Below are 23507 nucleotides of genomic sequence, written 5' to 3'. Positions count from 1 at the left end.
TTTATTCTTCCACTGCAAAAAGCAAAGTGCTTAAATATGGTCCTGGATCTTTCACAAATCTTGTACAAGGGTATTATAAAGACAACAAGAATGACTAATAAGTATTAATGGCTCATGACAAGAGAACAAATGTCATTAATTATTTTAATATATTAGGCATGTTAGTAATGCTTGCACAGTATTATTCATGCAAACATGAATCTGTGTCAGCAGCAGTTTCTAGATCCAGCTTCAGTTTCACAGCTCAGCTCAGCCTCCCATTCCAGATGTGTAGGGGCTGGGATTTTTAGGACACGCCCCCACAGAGCACTAAGGAGCCAATCGGAGCTCGGAGGGCGGGCCCCTGAGAGCGACAACGATGTTATCCAATGGGCCTGGATCCAGCGCCGCCCCTGGCCAATGAGCGCGCTATTCTGCGGCGGTCGGGGGCGCAGAGGCAGCTCTCGGGGCCGTTGTTCAGTGCTTGGACTGAGTGAGGTGGCTCCGAGTCTGTGGCTGTCTCGACAGCTCGACGTTCCTGTACTCCTCCCAGGTGAAGCGAAGCGGCGGCAGCGCTTGTGGCGCTCCCGCGGTCTCCTTTGCGGCCGGAGTCCGGAGTCTGAGGAAGGGGCGTGTGGGCGAGGGGCCGCTAGGCCGGGGTGGCTGCTGCGGGAAGGTGGCGGGGCGGCGTCGTCTCCTCAGAACGTGAAAGGAGGCCTCGCTTTCTCCTCGGGGACGCGGAGCCTTGGCAGCCCTGGGCGGCGCCGCCCCCTTGGCGGCCTGGGCCGGGGGCGCCGAGTAGCGGGCGTCGTCCGCCTCGCCGCTGTGGCCGCCGCGCCCGGGGCGGAGCTGGGCCCGCCGCCGGCCTGGGCTTGGTGCCCGAGCCTCGAGCCGCTGGCGTCCGGGGTCGCGGGAGGCCCAGTGAGGCCCCTGGGCCGAGCGACCCGGGTTCGAGCCCCCGCTCCGACCCGCTACGCGGCGGGTAACTGCCTTCGGACTTCCGCTTTCCGCTTCTCTGAAATGGGATGATGACTTTCACCTGCCAGGATTGGGGTCAGGATGGAGGGTGGTTGGTGTGAGCGTCGGGCAGCGAATGCACGCAGGGTGAATGTCAACTGATATTTACTTACGGGGCTGCCGCCTCTCCCCTCCCTGAGCCCGCGGTGGCCGCTCTGGAAACCCGAGGGATGACCCTCTCTCCTGAGGTTGAAGGCTTTTTCTGTGCCTTTTTACTCCTCAAGAAGACCCTCGAGCTACCGTCATCGTCTGTCGTAGGCATCTGAGGCCCAGATAGGCTGAAGACACGGGGGTCTGGAGGGGCTGTGGAAGGACCACTTGCCTGTGGTCACTTCCAGTCCCCTTGCAGCTAGAAAACTGGGCAGTTCCTTCGTCGTAGGCTCTTCGTCGTAGTTGAGAGTGGCCATTTAGTGGACTAGAATAGACTACACCTAGAATCAATCAGGCAGCCCCGAGAAAAAAGTTGTCAGACTTTCCCTTTCAAGGGACAAACTTTGTTTTTGTGCTTGTGTGCTGCCTGTCCCTGGTTGACATTTCATATGGGAGTGGATGGCTTGAATCGGGTCCTTGCCTAGTTAAAAACCCTCAGTGATTTATCATCGTTCTTGGAATATAACCCAGTGTCCTTTCTGTGCTATATAATAAGGCCTTCTCAAGTCATCCCCTTTTTTCAAGTTTTCCAGATCTCCGTTTACTTTCTCTTTCATTTCCTCAGGCCTTTTGCTCTTCCCAGTGACTGGAGGGGTTTTCCCCTATTTCCATTCTATCTCTTTGTTTGTCTATGCCTGGCTGGCTCTTTGCACTTCAGGTCTTAGTTTAAAAGTCATCTCCCTGGAACATTGAACTCAGGGGCGCTTAACCAGTGAGCATATGCCACCCCTTGTTATTTTTTGAGACTGTCTCCCCAAGTTTCTTAGGGCCTGGCTAAATTGCTGAGGCTGGCTTTGAACTCTCAGTTCTCCTGCCTTAATCTCCCCAGCTGCTGGGATTACAGGCATGCACCGCCACACCCCACAGACACCCTTTTCCTTTTTGCCTATGTACTTTTCCTTAAGATACTCACCTTAAGTTAGGTTTATTTTTTGTTGTTGTTTATTGTTTTTATTGGTCACTAAATTGTTCTAAGTCAGATGCTATATTTTTTTTTAAAGAGAGAGAGAATTTTTAAATATTTATTTTTCAGTTTTTGGTGGACACAACATCTTTTTCATTTTTATGTGGTGCTGAGGATCGAACCCAGCGCTCTGTGTATGCCGTGCGAGCACGTTACCGCTTGAGCCATATCCCCAGCCATATATATATATATATATATATTTTTTTTTTTTTTTTTTTTAACTTGTAATATATTCTTAGTGCCAGGGCACAGTGGGTTGTAACATGTTGTAACAACAACAAAAAATGTTTTTAAAACTGACAGTTTGATAATGCCAAACCTGTTGGGGAGCCTTATTAAAGGTTAGTATTTAAGACCATTTTTTTTGTGTGTATCATGGAAAGGAATAATACAACATAAATATTGGTAGTAAAGTTGACAGCTCTTTGCTTTCTTAATTGACATCTTGTTTAAGAAGAAGGAAAAATTTTATAGTGAAGAAACCTGGCACACACCCTCTCAACTAAATGCTCAGAGTTAACGTCACCAATAATAATACAGCTGTTGACATCATGTGTCTTCTGATATAATGCACCAAGATGAACATAATGTCACTTATATGGTATTTTGCCAAAAATGAATTTAATCCTGAAAAGAAAAATCAGTCAAACCAAAACTGAACGACTTCCTACAAGATAATTAAGCAGTAACTGGTAACTGTTAGTAATTAGTTGAACAAGGTAATGAAAGATCTTTAAAACTGTAGTAGCATCGAGGATCAAAAAAGACTAAAGGAGAAATAACAACAACTAAATGCATTATGCATACTGAGCCAGAAAAGGGGCATTGGTAGTTGTGTTGTAATTTGAAAAAGATCAATAGATTAGTTACTAGTATCCTTAGAGTTAATTTTCTATATCTGAGAAAAATTATTTTGGGGGGAGGGTACTGGGGATTGAACCCAGGGGCAGCCACATCTCTAGCCCTATTTTGTATTTTGTATTTTTTTTTTTTGCTTAGCGTCTTGCTTTGCCAAGGCTGTCTTTGAACTCTAAATCCTCCTTCCTCAGCTTCCCGAGCCACTGGGTATTATAGGCTTGCGCTACTGCACCCAGCTCTATATCTGAGAATTTTACAATGGTCATTTGTGATGTTAACTTTTGGGGAAATTGGGAGAGGTGCCTAAGGGAGTTTTTCATACTGTTTTATTGCAGCTGTTTTTGTAGCTCAAATTATTGTAAATTGAAAATTTAAAAAAAATAAAAAGAAAAATCCCAAGGGTGTTTGGTATCAGAATGCCTCAATGCACTGGTTTTGATCCTATTTTCTTTATGCTAGCTTAGTTTTTATTTATTTTGCATGTCATCCTTAAAGCAGAAATGAAATAGAAAGTTCATATTTTTTTACTTTGTAGTTTTCAGGAAGAGCTAAAGATGGCTGAATTTCTGGATGACCAGGATACTCGACTATGTGACAACTGGTAAGAGTTTAAATCTAAAAAATGTTATTGAAATGAGGACAAACCAGCTTCTATAAAAATTGGCTTATTTATTGGTAGGTTAAAATTGGAGTTGGTATGGTATACTGTGCAAGTAAAATGGGATCAGAGCTTTCTTTTTTTTCTACTGGTGATTTAACAAAGGGGCACTTTACCACTGAGCTACATCCCTAGATCCCCAGCCCTGCCTTTTTTTTCCCCCGGTACCAGGGATTGAACCCAGAGGTGCTCAACCACTGAACCTCATCCCTAACCCTTTTTAAAAATATTTTATTTTGAGACAGGGTCTCACTAAATTGTTCAGGGCCTCGCCAAGTTGCTGAGGCTGACTGAACTTGATGGCTTTGAACTTGTCATCTTCCTGCCTCAATCTCCCTAACTTAGCATTACAGGCATGTACCATGCCTGGCTGAGAACTTATTTTTTGTATGTCTGAAAAATATTATATAGTGGGTGTGGTGGTGCATGCCTGTAATCCCAGCAGCTCCAGTGGCTAAGGCAGGAGGGTCACAGCAACTAAGCAAGGCCCTAGGCAATTTAGTGAGATTCTGTCTCAAAAAATAAAAAGGGCTGGGGATATGGCTCAATGGTTAAGGGCCCCTGGGTTCAGTCCCTGGTACCCTCCCCCCCCCAAAAAAAAAGATTATGTAAATAAAATATTTGGAGTAGATTAGTGTGTTTCAAAGTATGATGCCAGGATTTCTTGAGTCACTCTAGTAACTTTCTCGAGTTGATTAGGAGCAAGGTTTTAAGTACTTGAAACTTGCTGTACATTGAGTGACAACAGTTCAACCAGAACAGCTCAGACTTAACTCTTTTTTTTTTTTTTTTTTAATATTTATTTTTAAGTTGTCGTTGGACACAATACTTTTATTTATTTATTTATGTGGTGCTGGGGATTGAATCCCAGAGCCTTGCAGGTGCTAGGCAAGCACTCTATCACTGAGCCACAATCCCAGCCCTTAACTCTTTTTATAAAAGTTTTGCTGCTTAAAAAAATAGGGGAGGAAGTCCAACCTTAATCATTTTCATTTCATGATTCCACAGCTGTTAGTGAAGGTCTGGCTTAATTTTGAATGTTAAGTCTTCAATTGTGTTTTTAATGCCCATAGTGATAAGAAAGAGAAACTCTTTCCTCCTGAAATGAAACCTAGGCATCATCTGGTTTCTGAGCTGGTTCCTGGTGGGGATTTCTCAAGAACTTACCTTGATTTTTTTTTGATGATACACAACTGCTTGTACTGAATGCTAAAACAAAAAACAAAGTAGAACTGTCTATGCTTTTTAACTTACAAATTGTGGCAGAAGGAGATATTGAATAAGGAAAATAGCTTGTTGTAGATTGAAAGGTTTGAGCCAGATAAAAATTTTTCTTTGTTGTTGTTGCTTTTTTCTTTATGTTCAGCCTGACTTTCAGCAGAATTAGGATATAATTAGAGCAACTTCTAGTCGTAATATTCTTTAACTATATAGATCAAGGAAGTCTTAATAAGGTGTTTTTTTGTATTAGCCATTATCACTTTTCTGCTGCTTGTTAAACTATTTTGGCATTGTTTAAGTTCATATGTATAATTGTTGATTTCAAATTAATCAATAAAGCAAATGATTACAAGAAATTATTGTGATTTTATAATAAAACACACATATTGGTTATATTTTAATTTCAATCCACACTTGAAGGAGTCTAGATCCTAGGACAGCATATAAATAACTATGCTAAGGGAGTTTAAGAATGGTGTGCTAATAGAAACTAATGAAGACAAGGTTATTCAAAACCTGAGCAATTTATTTAAAGAAGAAAGCAGATTATCAGGGAAGGCTGAATAAGACTATACAAAGCCCTCCCATCTAAGCAATCTTATTTAAATTTCTTTCTTTAAGCAACTCTTAATATTTCTTTCTTTTTTGGTAATGGGGATTAAACCCAAGGGCACTTTACCAATGGGCTATATCATACCCCAACCCTTTTTTCAAAATTTTTTATTTTGAGACAGGATATCATTAAATTGCTTTGGGCCTTGTTATGTTGCTGAGGCTAGTCTTGAGCTTGGAATCCTCCTGTCTCAGCCTCCTGAGTTCCTGGGATTATAGGCATGCACTACCACGACTGGCAGCTAATTTCATGTTTTAAATTTGTCTTTAGAGCTTTATCTCTATATTAAGGAAAGTCAAAGTCCTCATCAATATTGAGCTGTGATTAGATCCCAATAGGCAGCCAATAGTTGTAACTGAAGATGTTTGCAGTTCTCTCTTTTCTTGTGATATTGTTTGATCCAAGGGAGGTGTAGTTCTAGGAAATGGAAAGGTCAGTGTTAGAAGGCTAAGACTGTACATACTCAAGAATAGATTTGTGATTCTTTATGTTTTGTAGAAGCCTTGGCTTGCTTTTAAATCTTTTCTATCTAAAATGAAAGTTCACTTTTTAACTTGGCTTGGTCCTTCCTTGGAGTTTTAGCAGTATTATCAAGGTAAGCAATTTATATCTTTTAAGTTTGCTATGTAGATAGTTTGCTATGTAGTTATGTAGATAATAAATGCCCTGTGGACTTACCTGACAGCTGCTTTGATTCTTGCTGGTTAGGTACCCCTGGGTTACATAGCCCACGCCGCCCCCCCCTCCCCCCGCCCAGCAAGAAAAACATCTCTAGAAGGGAACAGCTAAATTACAAATGGTATACCAACAGAGTGAAAGCAGTGCTGTATTATCATTGCAAAGCATATATACACAAATTCCATAAAAAATTAAAATCTAGGTTCTGGAGTTGTGGCTCAGTGGTAGGATTGAACCCAGTGCCTCACATGTGCATGCCTATAATCCCAGGAACTCAGGAGGCTGAGACAGGAGGATTCCAAGCTCAAGACTAGCCTAGGGGTGCTTAATCCTTAAGGAGCCACATCTTTAGCCCTTTATTTTGAAATAAGGTCTTGCTATTGTTGCTTAGGGCCTCTCTAAGTGACTGAGGCTAGATTTGAACTTGTGATCCTCCTGCCTCAGCCTCCTGAATCGCTGGGATTACAGGTGTGCACCACTGCACCCAGGGACTTATGATTTCAACTCTAAATCTTTTGTTTCATTTCTAAAGTTTTAGTGGTCTTGTGTATATAGAATACTTATCAACAAATTATTCTGAGTAATCCTGCAAAATGAAAACTAGACATTTATTTTTTGGATTTTTCTTCTAAAAGAAGATAAGAGCTAAAACGATGAAAAAGGAATCCAGGTTCTTTTTACTCTATTTTTTTTTTAATTTATTTTTTAGTTGTAGGTGGACACACAGTATCTTTATTTTATTTTTATGTGGTGCTGAGGATAGAACCCAGTGCCTCACATGTGCTAGGCAAGCATTCTACCACTGAGCTACAACCCCTGCCTTCTTTGTACTCTTAAGTAGTAATAACTGACTTCAATTTTTTTCTCCCTCAGTTTTAGGGTTAGAACTCAGCGCCTTGCACATGCTGGGCAAGTATTCTACTATTGAGCTACATGCCTAGCCCTTCTTAAAATTTTTATTTTTATTTTGAGAAAGGATTGCTAAGTAGCTCAGAGTGGCTTCAAATTTACAATTCCTGTGCCTCAAGTCTCCCAAATAGCTGGTATTATAGGTGAGATTGCACCCTGCTAGATTTTATATATATATATATATATATATATATATATATATATATATATTTAGTTGGACACAATACCTTTATTTTATTTATTTATTTTTATGTGGTGCTGAGGATCGAACACAGGGCCTTCCACGTGCTAGGCGAGTGCTCTACTGCTGAGCCACAACTCCAGAACCTAGATTTTAATTTTTCATGGAATTTGTGTATATATGCTTTGCAATGATAATACAGCACTGCTTTCACTCTGTTGGTATACCATTTGTAATTTAACTGTTCCCTTCTTGACACCTTTTTTTTGGTGGGGGGGTGGGTACTGGCTATGGAACCCAGGGGTACTTAACCAGTTAGTCACATCACAGACCTTTTTTATATTTTATTTAGAAACAGGGTCTTGCTGAGTTGCTTAGGGACTTACTAAATTGCTGAGACTGGCTTTGAACTCATGATCCTCCTGCCTCAGCCTCCCAAGCCACTGGGATTACATGTGTGTACCACCATGCTTGGTTTCTTGAGAAATTTTTAACTTTCATTTTTTAAATCATTTTATGATACTTTAATGAAATTATTCATGCATAAACCCAAGAGTGGGATTACTAGGTTTACAAGTCTATGATTTGTTGGGCCCAGTGGCACCAGCCTGTAATCCCATTGACTGGGGAGCTGAGATAGGAACATCACAGGTTTTTTAATAAAAAACAAAAAGGACTGGGGATGTGGGTCAGTGTTTAAATGCCCTTAGGTTGAATCCCTTGTACCAAAAGAAAAAAAGCGTGTATAATTTTGTGGTGGTACATGCCTATAATCCCAGTGGCTTAATAATTTTTTTTGCAGGGTACCAGGGATTGAATTTAGGGGCACTCAACCACTGAGCCACATCCGCAGTTCTATTTTATATTTTATTTAGAGACAGAGTCTCACTGAGTTGTTTAGTACCTTATGGTTGCTGAGGCTGGCTTTCATCCTCCTGCTTTAGCCTCCAGAGATGCTGGGATTACAGTCGTCTGCCTTGGTGCCTGGCAAGGGTGTATAATTTTGGTACTGAAAATTGAACTCTGGGGCACTGTACCCTTCAGTTACACCCCTAGCCTTTTGTTGTTGTTGGTTTTCCTTTGAGACAGGGAATGACTATGTATAGGGCCTTGTTAAATTGCTAAGGTTGGCCTCCTGAGATGCTGGAATTACAGGTGTGCACCATCATTCCTAGCTCCAGGTTGCTTATTTTAAGCAGTTTATATATTAAGATCAGTAATGAATTCAAATACTAGTTTTATAGCATCTTTTTGTGTGTGTGTGTGGAGGGGGGGACTGAGACACATCCTCAGCCCTTTTTATATTTTATTTAGAGACAGGGTCTCACCGAGTTGCTTACGGCCTAAGTTGTTGAGGCTGGCTTTGAACTTGGGTTCCTCCTGGCTCAGCCTCCCATCTGTTGGATTACAGGCATGCACTACCACACTTTGCCTTTTTGTTAATTTTAATAGGCCTGATGCAGAGGTGCAAGCCTGTAATCCCAATGAGTAGGGAGGCTGAGGGAGGAGAATCACAAATTTAAGTCCAACTTAATGAAACCCTCTCTCAAAATAAAAAACAGAAAGGGCTCTGGGTATACCAAAAACAAACAACAATAACAACAACAAAACAGTGGTTTAAGATAACTTTTGAGTTTTGTTACCGCTGTTTTTGTTTTTTGCAACAGGCTCTCATTATGTTGTCCAAATTGGCTTCCAATTTGTAATCCTCTTGCCTTAGCCTCCCAGATAGCTGGGATTATAGGTGTGTGCCACCTGTACAGTTAAGATGATAACTTTGATTTATAGCTCCCCTTCCACTATATATTTTATATTCTTAAAAAATTTTATTCAGGAGGTTGAGACAGGAAGATCCCAAGTTTGAGGCTAGCCTTAGCAAATTAGTAAGGCCCTCAGCAACTTAGTGACCTGTCTCAAAATAAAAAATAAGACTGAGGATGTAGTTCAGTGGTAAAGTGCCCCTGGATTAAATCCACAGCATTCCTCTCCAAATTAAAAAGAAAAAAAATTAGTTATAGATGGACATAATATCTTTATTTTGTTCATTTACTTTTATGTGGTGTTGAGGATCGTACCCAGTGCCTCACATGTGAGAGGGCGGTGCTCTGCTACTGAGGCACAACCCCAGTCCCTCCCCCAAAATTGTTAAAAATTACTTTAAAACCAGTGGTTCTTTAAAAAAAGAAAAAGAAAGGAAATAAAGAAACTAGGAATTTGGGAGAAATATGGGAAGTTAAATGTGTCAAGTTGTTCACAGTTTCCTTGTTTATTCATTTGAGTTTTCATCTCTTATAGTTGATTTCTTTCACCATCCAGCCATATTATGCGAGTTCCTTGGGGTTCCAAACTTGACAGTGTCACCATTGAATGAGAAGAAGTGGTACTTTGGGGTGTTTCAGTTTGAGAGACTGAGTATAACTGGAGGCATATCATTCATTCTACTTTGAAATACTTCTTCGACTATGTAGGAAGATTAAAACTATAAAAGGAGTTTTCCTTCTGTCTGTTTCTTAATGCAGTGGAGGGTTCATGTATTCAGCTTCAGGAGCAAAATTTGATTATTAAAGATTTGTTGCTAGTTCCAACTACTCAGGAGGCTGAGGCAGGTGCATCCAGCTTGGGCAACAGCAATGCCTCCATTCAAAGAAAGTTTTTAAAAGGACAAAAAACAATTATTTTTTTTCCTGTGTTATATGACTATCTATATTGATTCTGTTTGGTATTTATTTTTCTGAATTTTTATCCTAGGTGACATACTAATAGGTACATTTTTAAAAATTCAGTCTTTAGCTAGACTGCATAGTTGGCTTTTTCCAGTGACAACATCTAAATGAATAAAGTAATGTCTTTGAATAGTGCATCTGCAGTTTGATGGAATGTATATTCTTTTCGACTTTACTGGTATCCCTCTTACACTTTGGATTATCCCTTACTCTAGTCTTCTGTGCAACAGAGATATGATTTTTGGATCATTAAACAGAGTGAGTGAGTGAGGAGACAGTGTGGGAACAGTTTAGATTTCATTTTTGTACAGTTTTACAGTGTATTTTATACTGACCCAGGCAGAGATTTCCAAGGCATGTGGGACATAATGAAGGTAATTTCCCCTTACACTTTGACTATCCCAGAGCTGGGATATATACTCTTTTTGGTTTGATCCATTCAGGTAATGAAACCCAATGAAATTAAACTACTTAAGATTGATAATGAAAATAAGTGGTAGGTTGTTTGGTTTTGTTTTTCAAATAATTCTGGAGTGGATGGCTTTAGAAAAACCAAGCTTGCCAGCTGTGGTGGCACAGGCCTATAATTCCAGTGACTTGGGAGGCTTAGGATGGAGGATCCCAAGTTTGAGGCCAGCCAGGGCAACTTATCAAGACCCTGTCTCAAAAAAAATAAAAAAAGCCTAGGGATGTAGCCCTTTTTTAATGTGCTTCTGAGTTTAATCCCCATTACTGGGGGGTGGGGGAGAAGGAAAAAGAAAAGCCTAAAGCAGCTTTTTTTGCATCTGACTTCATATTGTTGGTTGTAATCAGCTCTGACTTTGAGGAACCAAGGCTGAGAGCTTTTAGAGGTAATGCACATTACTGGTAACTCAGAATGTTGCTCCAGAGATTCAGCTTTCAGGATTTAATTCTTGAAGTTGGTAGTCTAGGTATTCTCTAAAGAGAGATGATGGAGACTAGAAATTGGACAGAACAGATTTTCATGTGATAATCACTGCAAGAAAAACATAGATAGAATAGTTAGTAATACTTGCCTTTTTATTTGGCCTATTTCTGTAGCAAAAAAGAAATTCCTGTTTTTAACTTTACCATCCATGAGATCCATTGTCAAAGGAACATTGGTATGTGTCCTATCTGCAAGGAACCACTTCCCAAATCTGATATGGAGATTCACATGGCCACAGAACACTGTCAGGTAAACTACCAGTTACCCAAATGTTTATAAATGTGTTGTACTTGCTATTGTCCATAACTGTATCATACTTGCTATTGCACAAATGTCAGTGGTCCTGTTGTCACTATGTCACTTTATTGATTTTTACTTCTTATCCTAGGTGACGTGCAAATGCAATAAGAAGTTGGAGAAGAGACAACTAAAGAAACATGAGGTTAGTCTTCTTGTACTATGAGGGGAGTGAGAGAACATGGGGCCAGTCCTACTGAGATTACAGTGCCACTTGCACAATGGAAATCAGTTTGATGGTGTCTTTGTTCTCTACCAGCTCACATGTATACTGCCTCTTATAGATTACTGGAAACTCTAGCTGTTGCCTGATTTGGCGGCCTGGCTGTTGTACTGTCTGGCTGCTTAGTCTTCAGAGTCTCTCCTTTTGGAACTGAAACTTATCATTTCTGCTGGGGTTTGGTTATTGGCAGTCTTATTGAGTAAACTAAGCCTGGTGTTGCCAATGTGGGATAATCTATTCAGCCTGCCTTATATGGTGTAATTTCATTGTGACTTCTTGATCACTTGCATAACATGCTTTTTTTAAAAAAATATTTAATTAGTTGTTGATGGACCTTTATTAAGTGTTGTTGAGAATTGAACTCGTTGTCTCACACATGCTAGGCAAGCGCTCTACCACTGAGTCACAACCCCAGCCCCAACATACATGCTTTTTACATCTGAAGAAATTACTCATCATTTGGTGAGAGAACATGGTATCAAGGCTGGGCGCGGTGGCACATGCCTGTAATCCCAGCGGCTGGGGAGGTTGAGGTAGAAGAATCGCAAGTTCAAAGGCAGCCTCAGCAAAAGTGAGGTGCTAAGCAACTCAAGAGACCCTGTCTCTAAATAAAATATAAAATAGGGCTGGGAATTAGCTTAGTTATCAAATACCCCTGAGTTTAACCCCCTGTACCAAAAAAGAAAAAAAAAGAAAGAAAAAGAAAATTTGGGAAAAGGAGGGTATTACAAGAAAATAAGAATCACTCATGGGGATATAGCTCAGTTGGTAGAGTGCTTTCCTTGCATGCACAAGGCCCTGGGTTTGATTCCCAGCACCCCAAAACCCCCCAAACAAACAAAAACAACAACAACAAAAAAATAAGAACCACTCATAACCTTACAGTCTAGAGAACAACATTTCAAATACATTTGCACACTAATTTTATTATTTTTTTCCTAAGCATTTGATCTTTTATTAGACTTCAGCAGCCTTGGGGATATGATTGAGATCACATTAACAAACATAATGAAAACTTCTCTGGCTGTAGCATCTGCTTGCTGTGTAAAATAATCTCCAATAAACTGTTCTCTCTCCTAACTTCTCTCTCACCTATTTCTGGAAGTCCCTCGGTGATAGAACAATTATTGTAAAGATAGGAATACAGGATATTCCCTAATGTGTCTATAAGACTGACTATGACAATTTTAGGTCAGAGATTAACTATGTAGTGTTTTTAAAATTTCTTCTTTGTTGCCGAGCATGGTGGCACATACCTATAATCCCAGCAACCTGGGAGGCTGAGGCAGGAGGATTGCAAGTTCAAGCTAGCCTCAACAATTTAGTGGGTACATCAGCCATTTAACCAGACCATGTCTCAAAAGGGTTGGTGATAGGTCTCCATAGTTAAGCACTCCTGGGTTCAATTCCCAGTACAAAGCAAAAAAACAAAAAACTTTTTCCTGAATGCATTTTACTTTATTTTAAATTCCTGGCGCTTTTTAAGATTATTAACACAGTACTTATATGGCACAGGCCAACGATTATTTGTCATTTGTAATTAAAACTTAATCTAGTATTTTTCTAGTGAGTGTTTTTTTTTGGCTGGGGGTGGGGTACCAGGAATCAGACTCTAAGACTTATCTACTGAGCCACATCCCCAGACCTATTTTGTATTTTATTTAGAGACTGGGTCTCACTGAATTGATTAGCACCTTGCTTTTGCTGTGGCTGCCTTTGAACTCGTGATCCTCTTGCCACAGCCTCCTGAGCAGCCGGGATACCAGGTGTGTCCCACCGTGTCCAGCTCTAGTGAAATTTTTTTTTTTTTTTTGGGAGGATAGTGGAAATTGAACTCAAGGACATTCAACCACTGGGCCACATCCCCAGCCCTATTTTGTATTTTATTTAGAGACAGGGTCTCACTGGGTTGCTTAGTGCCTCGCTGTTGCTAAGGCTGGCTTTGAACTCAGGATCCTCCTACCTCAGCCTCCCAAGCTACTGGTATTACAGGCGTGCGCCACTGCACCTGGCTAATGAAATGTGTTTTTTTATTTTTTTTATTTTTTTTATAGTTGAGCTTACTAGTGGATACTTGTAATCTCAGTTCTCAACTGCTCAGGATGCTGAGGCAGGAGGATCTCAAGTTCAAGGCCAGCTTGGGAAATTTAGTGAGACCCCATCTCAAATTTTTAAAAATGTGAAAGACCTGAAGTCTCACCCTGAAGTTTGTGGGAGAGGGGAGGAGGAAAGGAGAAATGAAGTTTTCTGTATCTCCTAATGCATATGATGAGTCTTGGGGTCAAAATGGAATTGGATTGCATCCGAGCTCCTGAGAAGGGCCTGGGGAGTTTGTGGTAGAACATTTGCCTATCATGTCCAAGACACTGGGTTCAATGGTTCAATCCCCAGTACCACTCATACACACACACACACACAAAAAAAAAAAAATTCTGAATGAGACATTATAGCTACATGAAAAACAATGTCTTCCCCCTACCTCTTTTTTTTTTTTTTTTTTTTGGTGCTGGGGATTGAATCCAGGCACTTGTACAAACACATGGAATATAATTTTAAAGGCATGAAAGAATACATGTAAAAATTATCTCTAAAAACGTCTGGTGTAGAATCTAGAATATAACTTGAGTTTAATTTGGTTGAAAAGAAATTATGCTCTTTGATATAGTGGTTATAAAATATGTGAATTTTTTTTTTTTTTTTGGTACTGGAGCTTGAATTCATGGCCTTGTATATTCTAGGCAAGTTAATTTTTATTTTATTTTTAGTTATTTTTTTTGTAATTGAAGATGGACAGCATGCCTTTGTTTCATTTTTATGTGGTGCTAAGGATTGAACCCAGTGCCTCACACATGCTAGGCAAGTAAGTGCTCTGCCATTGAGCTACAGGCCCATCTAGGCAAGTTCTTTACTCAGCTACATCCCCAGCTCCCATTGTATCATTGTAATGTTTTTATTGCTTTAGTGAGACTTTCCCATTAAATGTAAAGGTTTTATTTTTCAACTATTGAGTATGTTTATACTCTGGGGGTCATTGGTGATTCCTGGAGGATTTGGTCCAGGTAAAGCCAATGCAAATACAAATGTGAAGATTTAAAAATCAGTGTTTTTCTAAAGCGCAGTCTTCCTCATTACTAAATACTTTAGACTGAATTGTAATAATAAGGGGAAATTGGTGGAGCTTTGGTAAAATATCTGAGTTGCTTTGCTTCTTGTTCTTTGCTTTTGAACAATGAATGATTTTGTTTAACTTTGTTATGTGTGCACAAAATGATGCTATATTTGGGGTTGCTTAGTAGATTCCTTCTCAGAGGTTCTTTCCTTTTGTAGAATCTGTGGCAGGAATAAAAGGGGAAACTGTGATAATCAAATACATAGAAAGCATAGTAGGCAAAGCTAGGGTTGGAAGAAAAAAATTATTTTTCTTTGTTGTGCTGGGGATTGAACCTAGGACCTTATGCATGCTGAGCTACATCTATCCAGTCCAGAAGAGGATATCAAAGTATATATTTTTGCTTTCTTTGCCCTGTAATAAAACAGCCTCTCCTAGGTGGGCATATTAACTGCCTTATTACTCTGTTGCAGGAGACTGAATGCCCTCTGCGGCTTGCTGTCTGCCAGCACTGTGATTTGGAACTCTCTGTTCTCAAACTGAAGGAACATGAAGATTACTGTGGTGCCCGGACAGAGCTGTGTGGCAACTGTGGACGAAATGTCCTTGTGAAAGACCTGAAGTCTCACCCTGAAATTTGTGGGAGAGGGGAGGAGGAAAGGAGAAATGAAGTTACTGTATCTCCTAATGCATATGATGAGTCTTGGGGTCAAGATGGAATCTGGATTGCATCCCAGCTCCTGAGACAGATTGAAGCTCTGGACCCACCAATGAGGCTACCCCGAAGGCCTCTGAGAACCTTTGAATCAGACCTTTTCCAGAATAGGACTGCCAACCAAAGGAATATGACAGCCCCCTTTCCAATTCAGAATAATCTATGTGAGTTGTGCTTGGAATTAGAAAACTGGAACATTATGAAATTCCAGAGCAAATGGGAACAGGGCTTTGGGGCCAAATAGATCTTGATTAAAGAAATCTGATTATAGTTGGTTAACACTGGGAAAAATACCTAACTTTCCTATAAAATGGAAATAAAAGTTTGGTCAGGTTAGGTGGTTACATGCTTGTAATCCTAGCTACTTGGGAGGCTGAGGCAAAAAGTTCATAAGTTTAAGACCAAACTTGGTGCCTTAATGAGACCCTCTCAATTAAAAATTAGAAAACGGGGCTGGGTATGTAGCTCGGTTGTAGAGCACCCCTGCATTTGATTCCTTGTCCCGCCCCCACCACCCCAATAAATAAATAAATAATAGAAGCTCTTCCTTACTGGTTTGCAGTTAGAGATGATGATGGTGATGATAATGTCAATGCTGTAAGTAGCTAACATACCTCAAACTTTTTTTTGTGTGTGGTGCAGGGAATTGAACCCAGAGCCTTGTACATGAGAGGCAAAGCCCTCTACCAACTGAGCTATATCCCCAGCCCAAGCAGAGTGTTTTGCATATATTCATTTAATTCTCATTAAAGGAATGAGGGTAGGTAAATTGTATAGCTGAGATTTAAATTCAGGCAGTCTGACCCCTACTTTAAATCATACTGCTGTAGTACAAAAATGTTTAGTACAGTGCCTGTCATAGTTATGACACAGTAACATTTCTTTTAATAATACATTTAGAATAATAATGGATCCTTGTTTCGTGTCAGACTTACAGTTCAGAGACCCATGAGGGCCAGGAGTACTGGTGGAGTTGGCCAAATGGCTTTAAACTTTGGCCCTTTGCTAGGTAGGGACTTGAGTGTAGGGATGGCAACATCTCTAATTTGTCTTGAGTACTGGCTGTTTTTTTTTCTAGTTGAAGAACAAGAAAGGCAGGAAAGGAATAGAAGCCGTCAGCCTCCCAAAGAGGGTGGTGAAGATAGTGCAAACCTGGACTTCATGTTGGCCCTAAGTCTGCAAAATGAGGGCCAGGCCTCCACTGTGGCAGAACAGGACTTCTGGAGGGCCGTTTGTGAGGCAGATCAGTCGCATGGTGGGCCCAGTTCTCTGAGTGACATGAAGGGTAGGTTTGCTTATTCTGCACTGTACTCACAGCTGGGATTACAGGCGTGCACCACAGCACCCTGCACAATAGCTCCCTTTTTAACATATCTTTAAATATGTTAAATAGACTTTTTTTCTTCTGTTTGAAAATATTAATACTAAGGTATATTTTTTGCTATTTGTTGTTCCTGTTGGCTCTTTTTATTTTATTTTTTTTAATATTTATTTTTTAGTTGTAGTTGTATACAATACCTTTTTTTATTTATTTACTTTTATGTGGTGCTGAGGATCGAACCCAGGGCCCTGCACATGCTAAGCAAGTACTCCACCGCTGAGCCACAACCCCAGCCTCCTCCCACCCCCCATCCCCATTGGCTCTTATGTATGTATGTGGGGATTAAACTCAAGGGTGCTCTGTCACTGAGCTGTATCCCAGACTGAAGTCAGACTTTTAAATAAAATGTCACAAGGGGAATAAAACGTTGAAATCAAGTTTGTTTTTGTTCCTTTTGAGTCTGACCATGTGGCCTGATACTTAGGTGCAGCTGATGAGACCATGTTGCCTTGTGAATTTTGTGAGGAGCTCTACCCAGAGGATCTGCTGATTGACCATCAGGTGTGTTGGGAACTACTTGAGAACTGTGAGGGGAAATATGAACCCCATGAAGTCTTGAGGAAACTTTCAATACAGTGCCTATTGTAAGAGTGGCAACTTTTTTTGTCTACTGTGGAATGACTAATGTAGGTTAGAAACTGTAATCCTCATTCCAGCAGATCCAACAGTCTCGTCCCAACCAGCACACTCTCCATATGGTGGTGACTGGTATATATATTTCTGTTGGCCATTTTTTGATCCAGTTTCATTTTGTGCTATATTTTGATTTATTGGAGCTTTATTGAAGTCCTTTCAGTTCCATGAAAGGCTTGATGATCCTTTCTGCCTATTACTTTCTCTTCCTGGAAGGCATGTGCCCTTCTGCCCTTACCTCCTCAGTATACCCAACAATGTAGACTCTGTATTTGCAGATTTGATTCAGCCATGACTGTTAGGAAACTAGCCTGATGGACACTCTGAAGACTAGGTCAGGAGTTATACCTGTGTGTGCCCTGAGAATCTGTGCCTACTTTTCTTTTTTTTTTTTTTTCTTTTTTTTTTAGATGTTGGGTGGGCCTTTATTTTGTTCACTTATTTCTATGTGGTGCTGAGAATTGAACCCAATGCCTCACACATGCTAGGCAAGCGCTCTACCACTGAGCCACAACCCCAGCTCCCTTGTTGCCTACTTTTCTAATAGCCTATCATCCTGTGATATGATCCTTTTGATTCCTGGTTGGTGGTACCACTTTGCCAAGTTCCTTTAGGCACCTTCTGAGTTCTCCTAGTTTCTAAGAATCTCTCAAAACTTTGTGTATGAAAGAACTCAGATATTTTTTGAATGATTGATGGTTTTTGAGCCATTTAGGAATGATTAGAGAGCAGTATTATGTGTTTGAGGATTACTGATTAGAAGGAACCACCTTTTCCCTCAACACTTCCTTCGTCTGATTTGGTGTACCTTGGTCTGGCATTTTCAAGACTGCTAAATAGTCCCTGTGTTCTGGTTGACAGAGCAAGCCTTCCTCCTAAATGGAGAGAACAGTATTTGAATACTTATGGGTTTTGGTTTGGGAGCAGTGAAAGACAATTTATTGATGAGAATGCTAAGGAATATTTGGGCCGTACTTTTACTATATGGCAGTGGGAAGAATCTTGAATCTTTTAATTTAAAAAGAATAATCACATGAACATAGCAGGAAAAAACAACAGAAATATTTAAAAGTAAAGTGAATGTTCCACCTGCATTCCCCTATTATTTTTATTAGTCCTTCTCCTCACTATTAAGTGCTTTCAAAATGTTGTGACTTCTTGTAGAAAATGTTTTAGGAATGTAGTTTTTTCCCTTAGCCTCTGATTTTTTTATTTTAACGTATGTTTTTTAAATGACAGACAAGCTGTAACCCTTCGCGTGCCTTACCTTCGCTCAGTACTGGAAGCTCTTCTTCCAGGGGGGTGGAAGATCCTGATGTCATCTTCCAGAACTTTCTGCAGCAGGCTACAAGTAACCAGTTAGACTCTTTGATGGGTCTGAGCAATTCACCCCCTGTGGAAGATAGTGTCATCATCCCATGTGAATTCTGTGGGGTACAGTTGGAAGAAGAGGTGCTGTTCCATCACCAGGTAAGAATCCCTGATGGACTCATTTCCCTGACTCCATGCTGATTCTCTATACACAAATGTGAGGCTTCCAGAACTGAAAATCTACTTCAGCCTTTGGATTGCATTCCAGCTTGAATAGAAATCCACACCTGTGGCTTCTGGCCATGCCCTGCACCATGAATGACTATGTGAGGTATACGGTACCTGTAGCCTTGAGACTTTCTCCACCTTATAGCAACTGAAACCATCATATCACTTGTTGAGGACTCAGGGTCCAGGAGTATATTTGAGCAGTCATGGGGCCTTACCATGACCAGGCAGATCCTTCCCATTGTGGTGTCATTTGGGACTTGTATTCTAGGTTAGTTAGGGTCTAGTAAGAAAGTCTTATGATTTGGGATGAAGAGGTAGATGGTTACTGCTGATTGTCTATTAAATAATCCCCCATATAAATACTGGGAGCAAAGTATAGAAATGCTTTTCTGGCCTCCCAAGACCAGCTCTTCCTTTACTCCTGCACAGATCAGAAAGTGCCACAGTGCTAATATGAATCGATGCTACATTCCAGGTGTGTGTTTCCTATACCTAGCACTTTCTTAGTGGTTGTCAAAGAACAAAGTACCTAGCACTTTCTTAGTGGTTGTCTGATCACCTAACCAGCTGTTATTCCCTTTCTTCTCATCACTCTCAGTTCTGAGGTACTAATTCTGACTTTTATTGTTTAGGACCAATGTGACCAACGCCCAGCCATGACAAACAACCATGTGATTGAGGGGATTCCTAAACAGCCATCCCAGCTTCAAGAGACCTCACCAGAGCTGCCCAGGAGGCGTGTCAGACACCAGGGTATTAGCCAAGACATGGCCCAGGCCACAGGCCCACTGCTGGCTTGGGCCTGCTTATCATTTCTATGGCTCTAATAGGGTTACCTGATCTTGAGTTACTAAGTCCAGTAGGGTCTCCTAGGAAATTTTACAGCTGGCTGTAGTTCCACATTAGACTAAGCTGTCCTAAGTATAGACTGATAGGGTAATGGCTTTAAGGACAGCTGTGAGACACACTTAGAGTCAGAGCTTATAACCTGTAGATTTCCTATCTCTGTACTCTATTATTACTTATGATCCTTATGACTAGGCTAGTAAACTTATTAAAACTTATCACTTCACAACCAATTAAAAAACAATTAGAAGGGTTCATGTTGTAATCCCAGTGACATGGGAAGTTGAGACAGGAGGATTGCAAGTTCAAGGTCAGCCTCAGCAACTTAGGCCCCCAGCAACTCAGACCTTGTGTCAAAATAAAAATAAAAAGGAGGCTAGGGCTGTGGCTCAGTGCTAGAGTACTTGCATAGCATCTGTGAGGCACAGTGTTTGATTCTCAGCACTATGCATAAGTAAGTACAATAAAGATCCACTGACAACTAAAAAAAAATTTAAAAAAGGATGGGGGATTAGAGACATGGCTCAGTGGTTAAGCAGCCCTGGGTTTAATCCTTGTTTCCAAAAAAACCAAAAACCAAAAACATTCAAGGTTTGCTTGCATAACTGTTCATGTTGACGAATGGTTAGCAGGCTGTATTTGAGTCAGGTAATTAATGTGCAGAGTAGACAAAGTAAGTGTTCTTGATTCTCTCTTGGGGTCATGGGCCCCAGTAGCCTTTGCGGGTGATCAGTTGTCTTCTCTGCAATCTTTTTGTTCTTGCCCTTAATCCATCAATAATGGTAAGAGCAGGCTTTTTCCTAAAGGTGTAACTATGTTCTCTTCCTAGGAGAATTGTCTTCTGGCTATATGGATGATATCAAGCAGGAAATAGCTAAAGGACCCATCTACCCTCTGCCCCCCAGCAGACCCATTAATAATATTACAACTACCTGTAACCGACTATCAAAATCAACATCAGGCCCTACAACTGGGTGCCAGCCCAACCCTCCTCGAGTGCTGAAACTCAACAACTCAGACAGCCAGGACATCCGAGGGCGAAACAGAAGCAGCCAGAATGGGGCCATGGACACTGATGCATGCTCAGTTCGAAATCTCCACCCAGAATACCTTGTGTCCTCTTTCCCCGTTGGGCCTTCTGGGAGATATGGAGCGAGGTAAGAATCTAGCGTGGGAATGGAATTTGGGAGTAGCTGAAGAGGATTTAGTCACACTGTGGTCCAGCCTGGGTAAGACTACAGTTCATGCAAAGGAGGGAGGAGTTTGTCTTTTTTGGGGTATGTGCAGGTAATTTAATCCAGGACCTCATGCATGCTAAGCATGTACTCTACCACTGAATTATGTCCTCAGTGTCATGGGGAAGAGTTTCAGTTTTGCCCACATTGTCATCTGATTCCATATCCATGCTTTTTTTGTGGTAATGGAGATTGAACCCAGAGGCTCTCTACTACTGAGCTGTATCCTAGCCCTTTTTTATTTTGAAACAAAATAAATTGCACAGGCTGTCCTTGAATTTGCGATCCTCCTGCTTTAGCCTCTTGAGTCACTGGGATTGCAGGTGTGTACCACTATGTCCTATGTCCAGGAGGTTTTTTTGTTGGTCTGCTAGTGGAAGGCTGCTTTTTTTGCTCAGCTACCAGCTGTTTTATTCACTCTTAGTTTTTGGACCTTTACTCAGGAGCCTTTCAGGAACTGGTTTCTAATCCTATTTTTTCAGTGGTAGGAGTGAAGGTGGCAGAAGTTCCCGGGTCACCCCTGCAGCTACCAACTACCGCAACAGAACTGCAAAGGTAACTAAGGGTCCAGCACATAATACTCAGGGAGGACACACACAGGTGGGAATGGTGAGGCTTTTGAAGTCAGAGAAGTTGCTGCGAGTCGGCTGGCTGTATAGAGGTTGGAGCCTCTTCATGAAAAGCCAAAGAATGAAGTGCTGGCTGTTCTTTGGCTTTTGTTGAGGAGGCGTCTGTGGGAGCTGGGCATCCTCAGGGGTCCCTGGGAGGAGGAATGCTCTTTCACTTCCTGTGTGAAACTTCTTCATTTGTGTTGTTCAATAGGCAAAGCCCCCGAAGCAGCAGGGCGCTGGGGATGCAGAGGAGGAAGAGGAGGAGGAGTAGTGGTGTCTGCAGAAACCCTCGCCTTGGTTCCTACCTATGCATAGCAGCCCTTGCCTTGGTGCAGGCCCCGCCTCTCTGGCTCTTTAGGCAGGGGAAGATTATTCTTTTTCTAGGTTATGGACATTTTGTGTCTTTTGAGATTGTGCTGTGGGAGTTTGGGGGTTTGAGGGAGGGTTAGCATTGAAATACAGATAATGGCCTCTTAGCCCACCAGGACTCCACTTTTTGAAATACCATCACCACTGCTTCTTGGTGCTTTGTGGTCCTGGTGGAAGGAGTAGAGGGTTCTGAAAATCTGGTTCCCATCAGTGAAATGATTTTCTTACCTGTGGGGTCCTAAGTTGGGGGCTTTTGGGCAACTTCTCCCATGTACTGCCCCTGCTTGCTCCAGACTCTGGGCCTCTGATGTGTGTATGGAGCAGCTCTGGTGAAGTGCTCAGGCCAGCTTCTGGATGTTAGGAACAAGGCCTTTGGAAGAGTTAGCTGGAGGTGTGTGGAGCAGGGGCTACTTCTTTGTCATTTGGCATCACTGCCTTCTGCTCCTTGTGGGTATGGTGACTCCTTTGTCCTCACTGCCCTCTAATGGGGAGGGCTAAGGGCTTCCTGTTCCCACTAGGGCCACACTGGGCTCTGCCCTGATGAGGATTAAAGCCCCAGTCTCACACTTGCTCTGAAAACCAAGTGTCAGAGCCCCTTTCCCTTCTTATGTTACTATTATAATTATTATCAGCTTTCTTGTAATAGAAATAAAGTTTGTACTTGGAGCTCAGCTAAGTCTTGTGGTTCATATTCCTGTGCTTTCTGTAGAGAATGGAGCTCCAGTGTGGGCTCCTTTTCAGAGTGCTCCAGACATTGAAGGTGTAGTATTCTCATCTCCATTTTTGAGGAAACTGAGGCTTGCTGTACCTCTGGCAATGACAGGAATAAGGGGCTACCTCCAACTGAAGAGAAAAAGGCAGATTCTTCAAAAGCTCCAGTCCTGAGAAGTTGAGACTTACAATTATTCATCCCCCTCATAACGTCATGGTTCACACAGGATCGTTAGCATCAAAGGTCTTTTATTTTATTTTATTTTTGGTGCTAGGGATTGAATCCAGGACCTTGTGCATGCTAGGCAAGCACTCTACCAACTGAGCTGTATCCCCAGCCCTACCATAGGTAGTTTTGAGCTCACTTGTTCTCCCAGTAACCTACTGGTGGTGGTGGTGGTAAAGAATTGCCCCATTTCATGGGTGTAACATGAAACATATGTAACAATATTAATTTATATACGACTGTGTAGCTAATTCTTGGCATAGCCATGACTCTGAAAAGAATTATCCTAAGAGGAAGAAGCCAGACCAAGGGATATAATGTGGGCTAGTTTTCCTCCCTTTTCCCTTTTTTCCTTCCTTCTCTATCTCCTTCCTTCCTTCCTTTCCTCCCTTCCTTCTTTGTACTAGATACTGAACCCACTGAGCTACACCCCTGGTTGGTTTGTTTTTCTCTTTCATTTTGAGACAGGGTCTTGCTAATTTGTCAAGGCTGCCTCAGCCTCCCAAGCAGCTGTAATTCCAGGCGGGTACCACCACATCTGGCTTTATGATTGTTTTTTGTTTGTTTATTTTTAATATTGAATCTTGTATCCTTTAACCATGCTAAACTGTAGTAACTTTTTTTGGTAGATTCTATTAGCTTTTCTGCGTATGTCATCGTGTCATCTGCAAATAAAGATGATTTTACCTATGCCTTTTCAATCTGGAAA

At 41.3% G+C, this 23507-nt stretch overlaps 1 protein-coding gene across 2 annotated transcripts; it reads left to right on the top strand.

Moving 5' to 3' along the window:
- The first annotated feature begins 402 nt into the window (after window positions 1-402).
- Trafd1 (TRAF-type zinc finger domain containing 1) lies at window positions 403-23507 on the top strand. 2 transcript variants are annotated; one of them, XM_046456514.2, is made up of 12 exons: window positions 403-532; window positions 3504-3569; window positions 11014-11149; window positions 11289-11342; window positions 15003-15408; window positions 16323-16529; window positions 17050-17126; window positions 18498-18728; window positions 19433-19553; window positions 20476-20803; window positions 21364-21436; window positions 21704-23507. In XM_046456514.2, exons 2-12 carry the CDS (start codon window positions 3523-3525, stop codon window positions 21761-21763), a joined length of 1740 nt encoding a protein of 579 aa, XP_046312470.1. In that variant the 5' UTR covers window positions 403-532; window positions 3504-3522; the 3' UTR covers window positions 21764-23507. The 2 variants fall into 2 exon arrangements, with proteins under 2 accessions (XP_046312470.1, XP_046312471.1); XM_046456515.2 differs by lacking the exon at window positions 16323-16529.

The sequence above is a fragment of the Marmota monax genome, unplaced genomic scaffold (assembly GCF_021218885.2).
Source record: "Marmota monax isolate L192 unplaced genomic scaffold, Marmota_monax_Labrador192_F-V1.1 WCK01_AAM20220418_F8-fsc00185, whole genome shotgun sequence".
Classification (NCBI taxonomy): domain Eukaryota; kingdom Metazoa; phylum Chordata; class Mammalia; order Rodentia; family Sciuridae; genus Marmota; species Marmota monax.
Note: the sequence above shows the minus strand (reverse complement) of the source record. Positions and strands in the feature narration are given on the sequence as shown.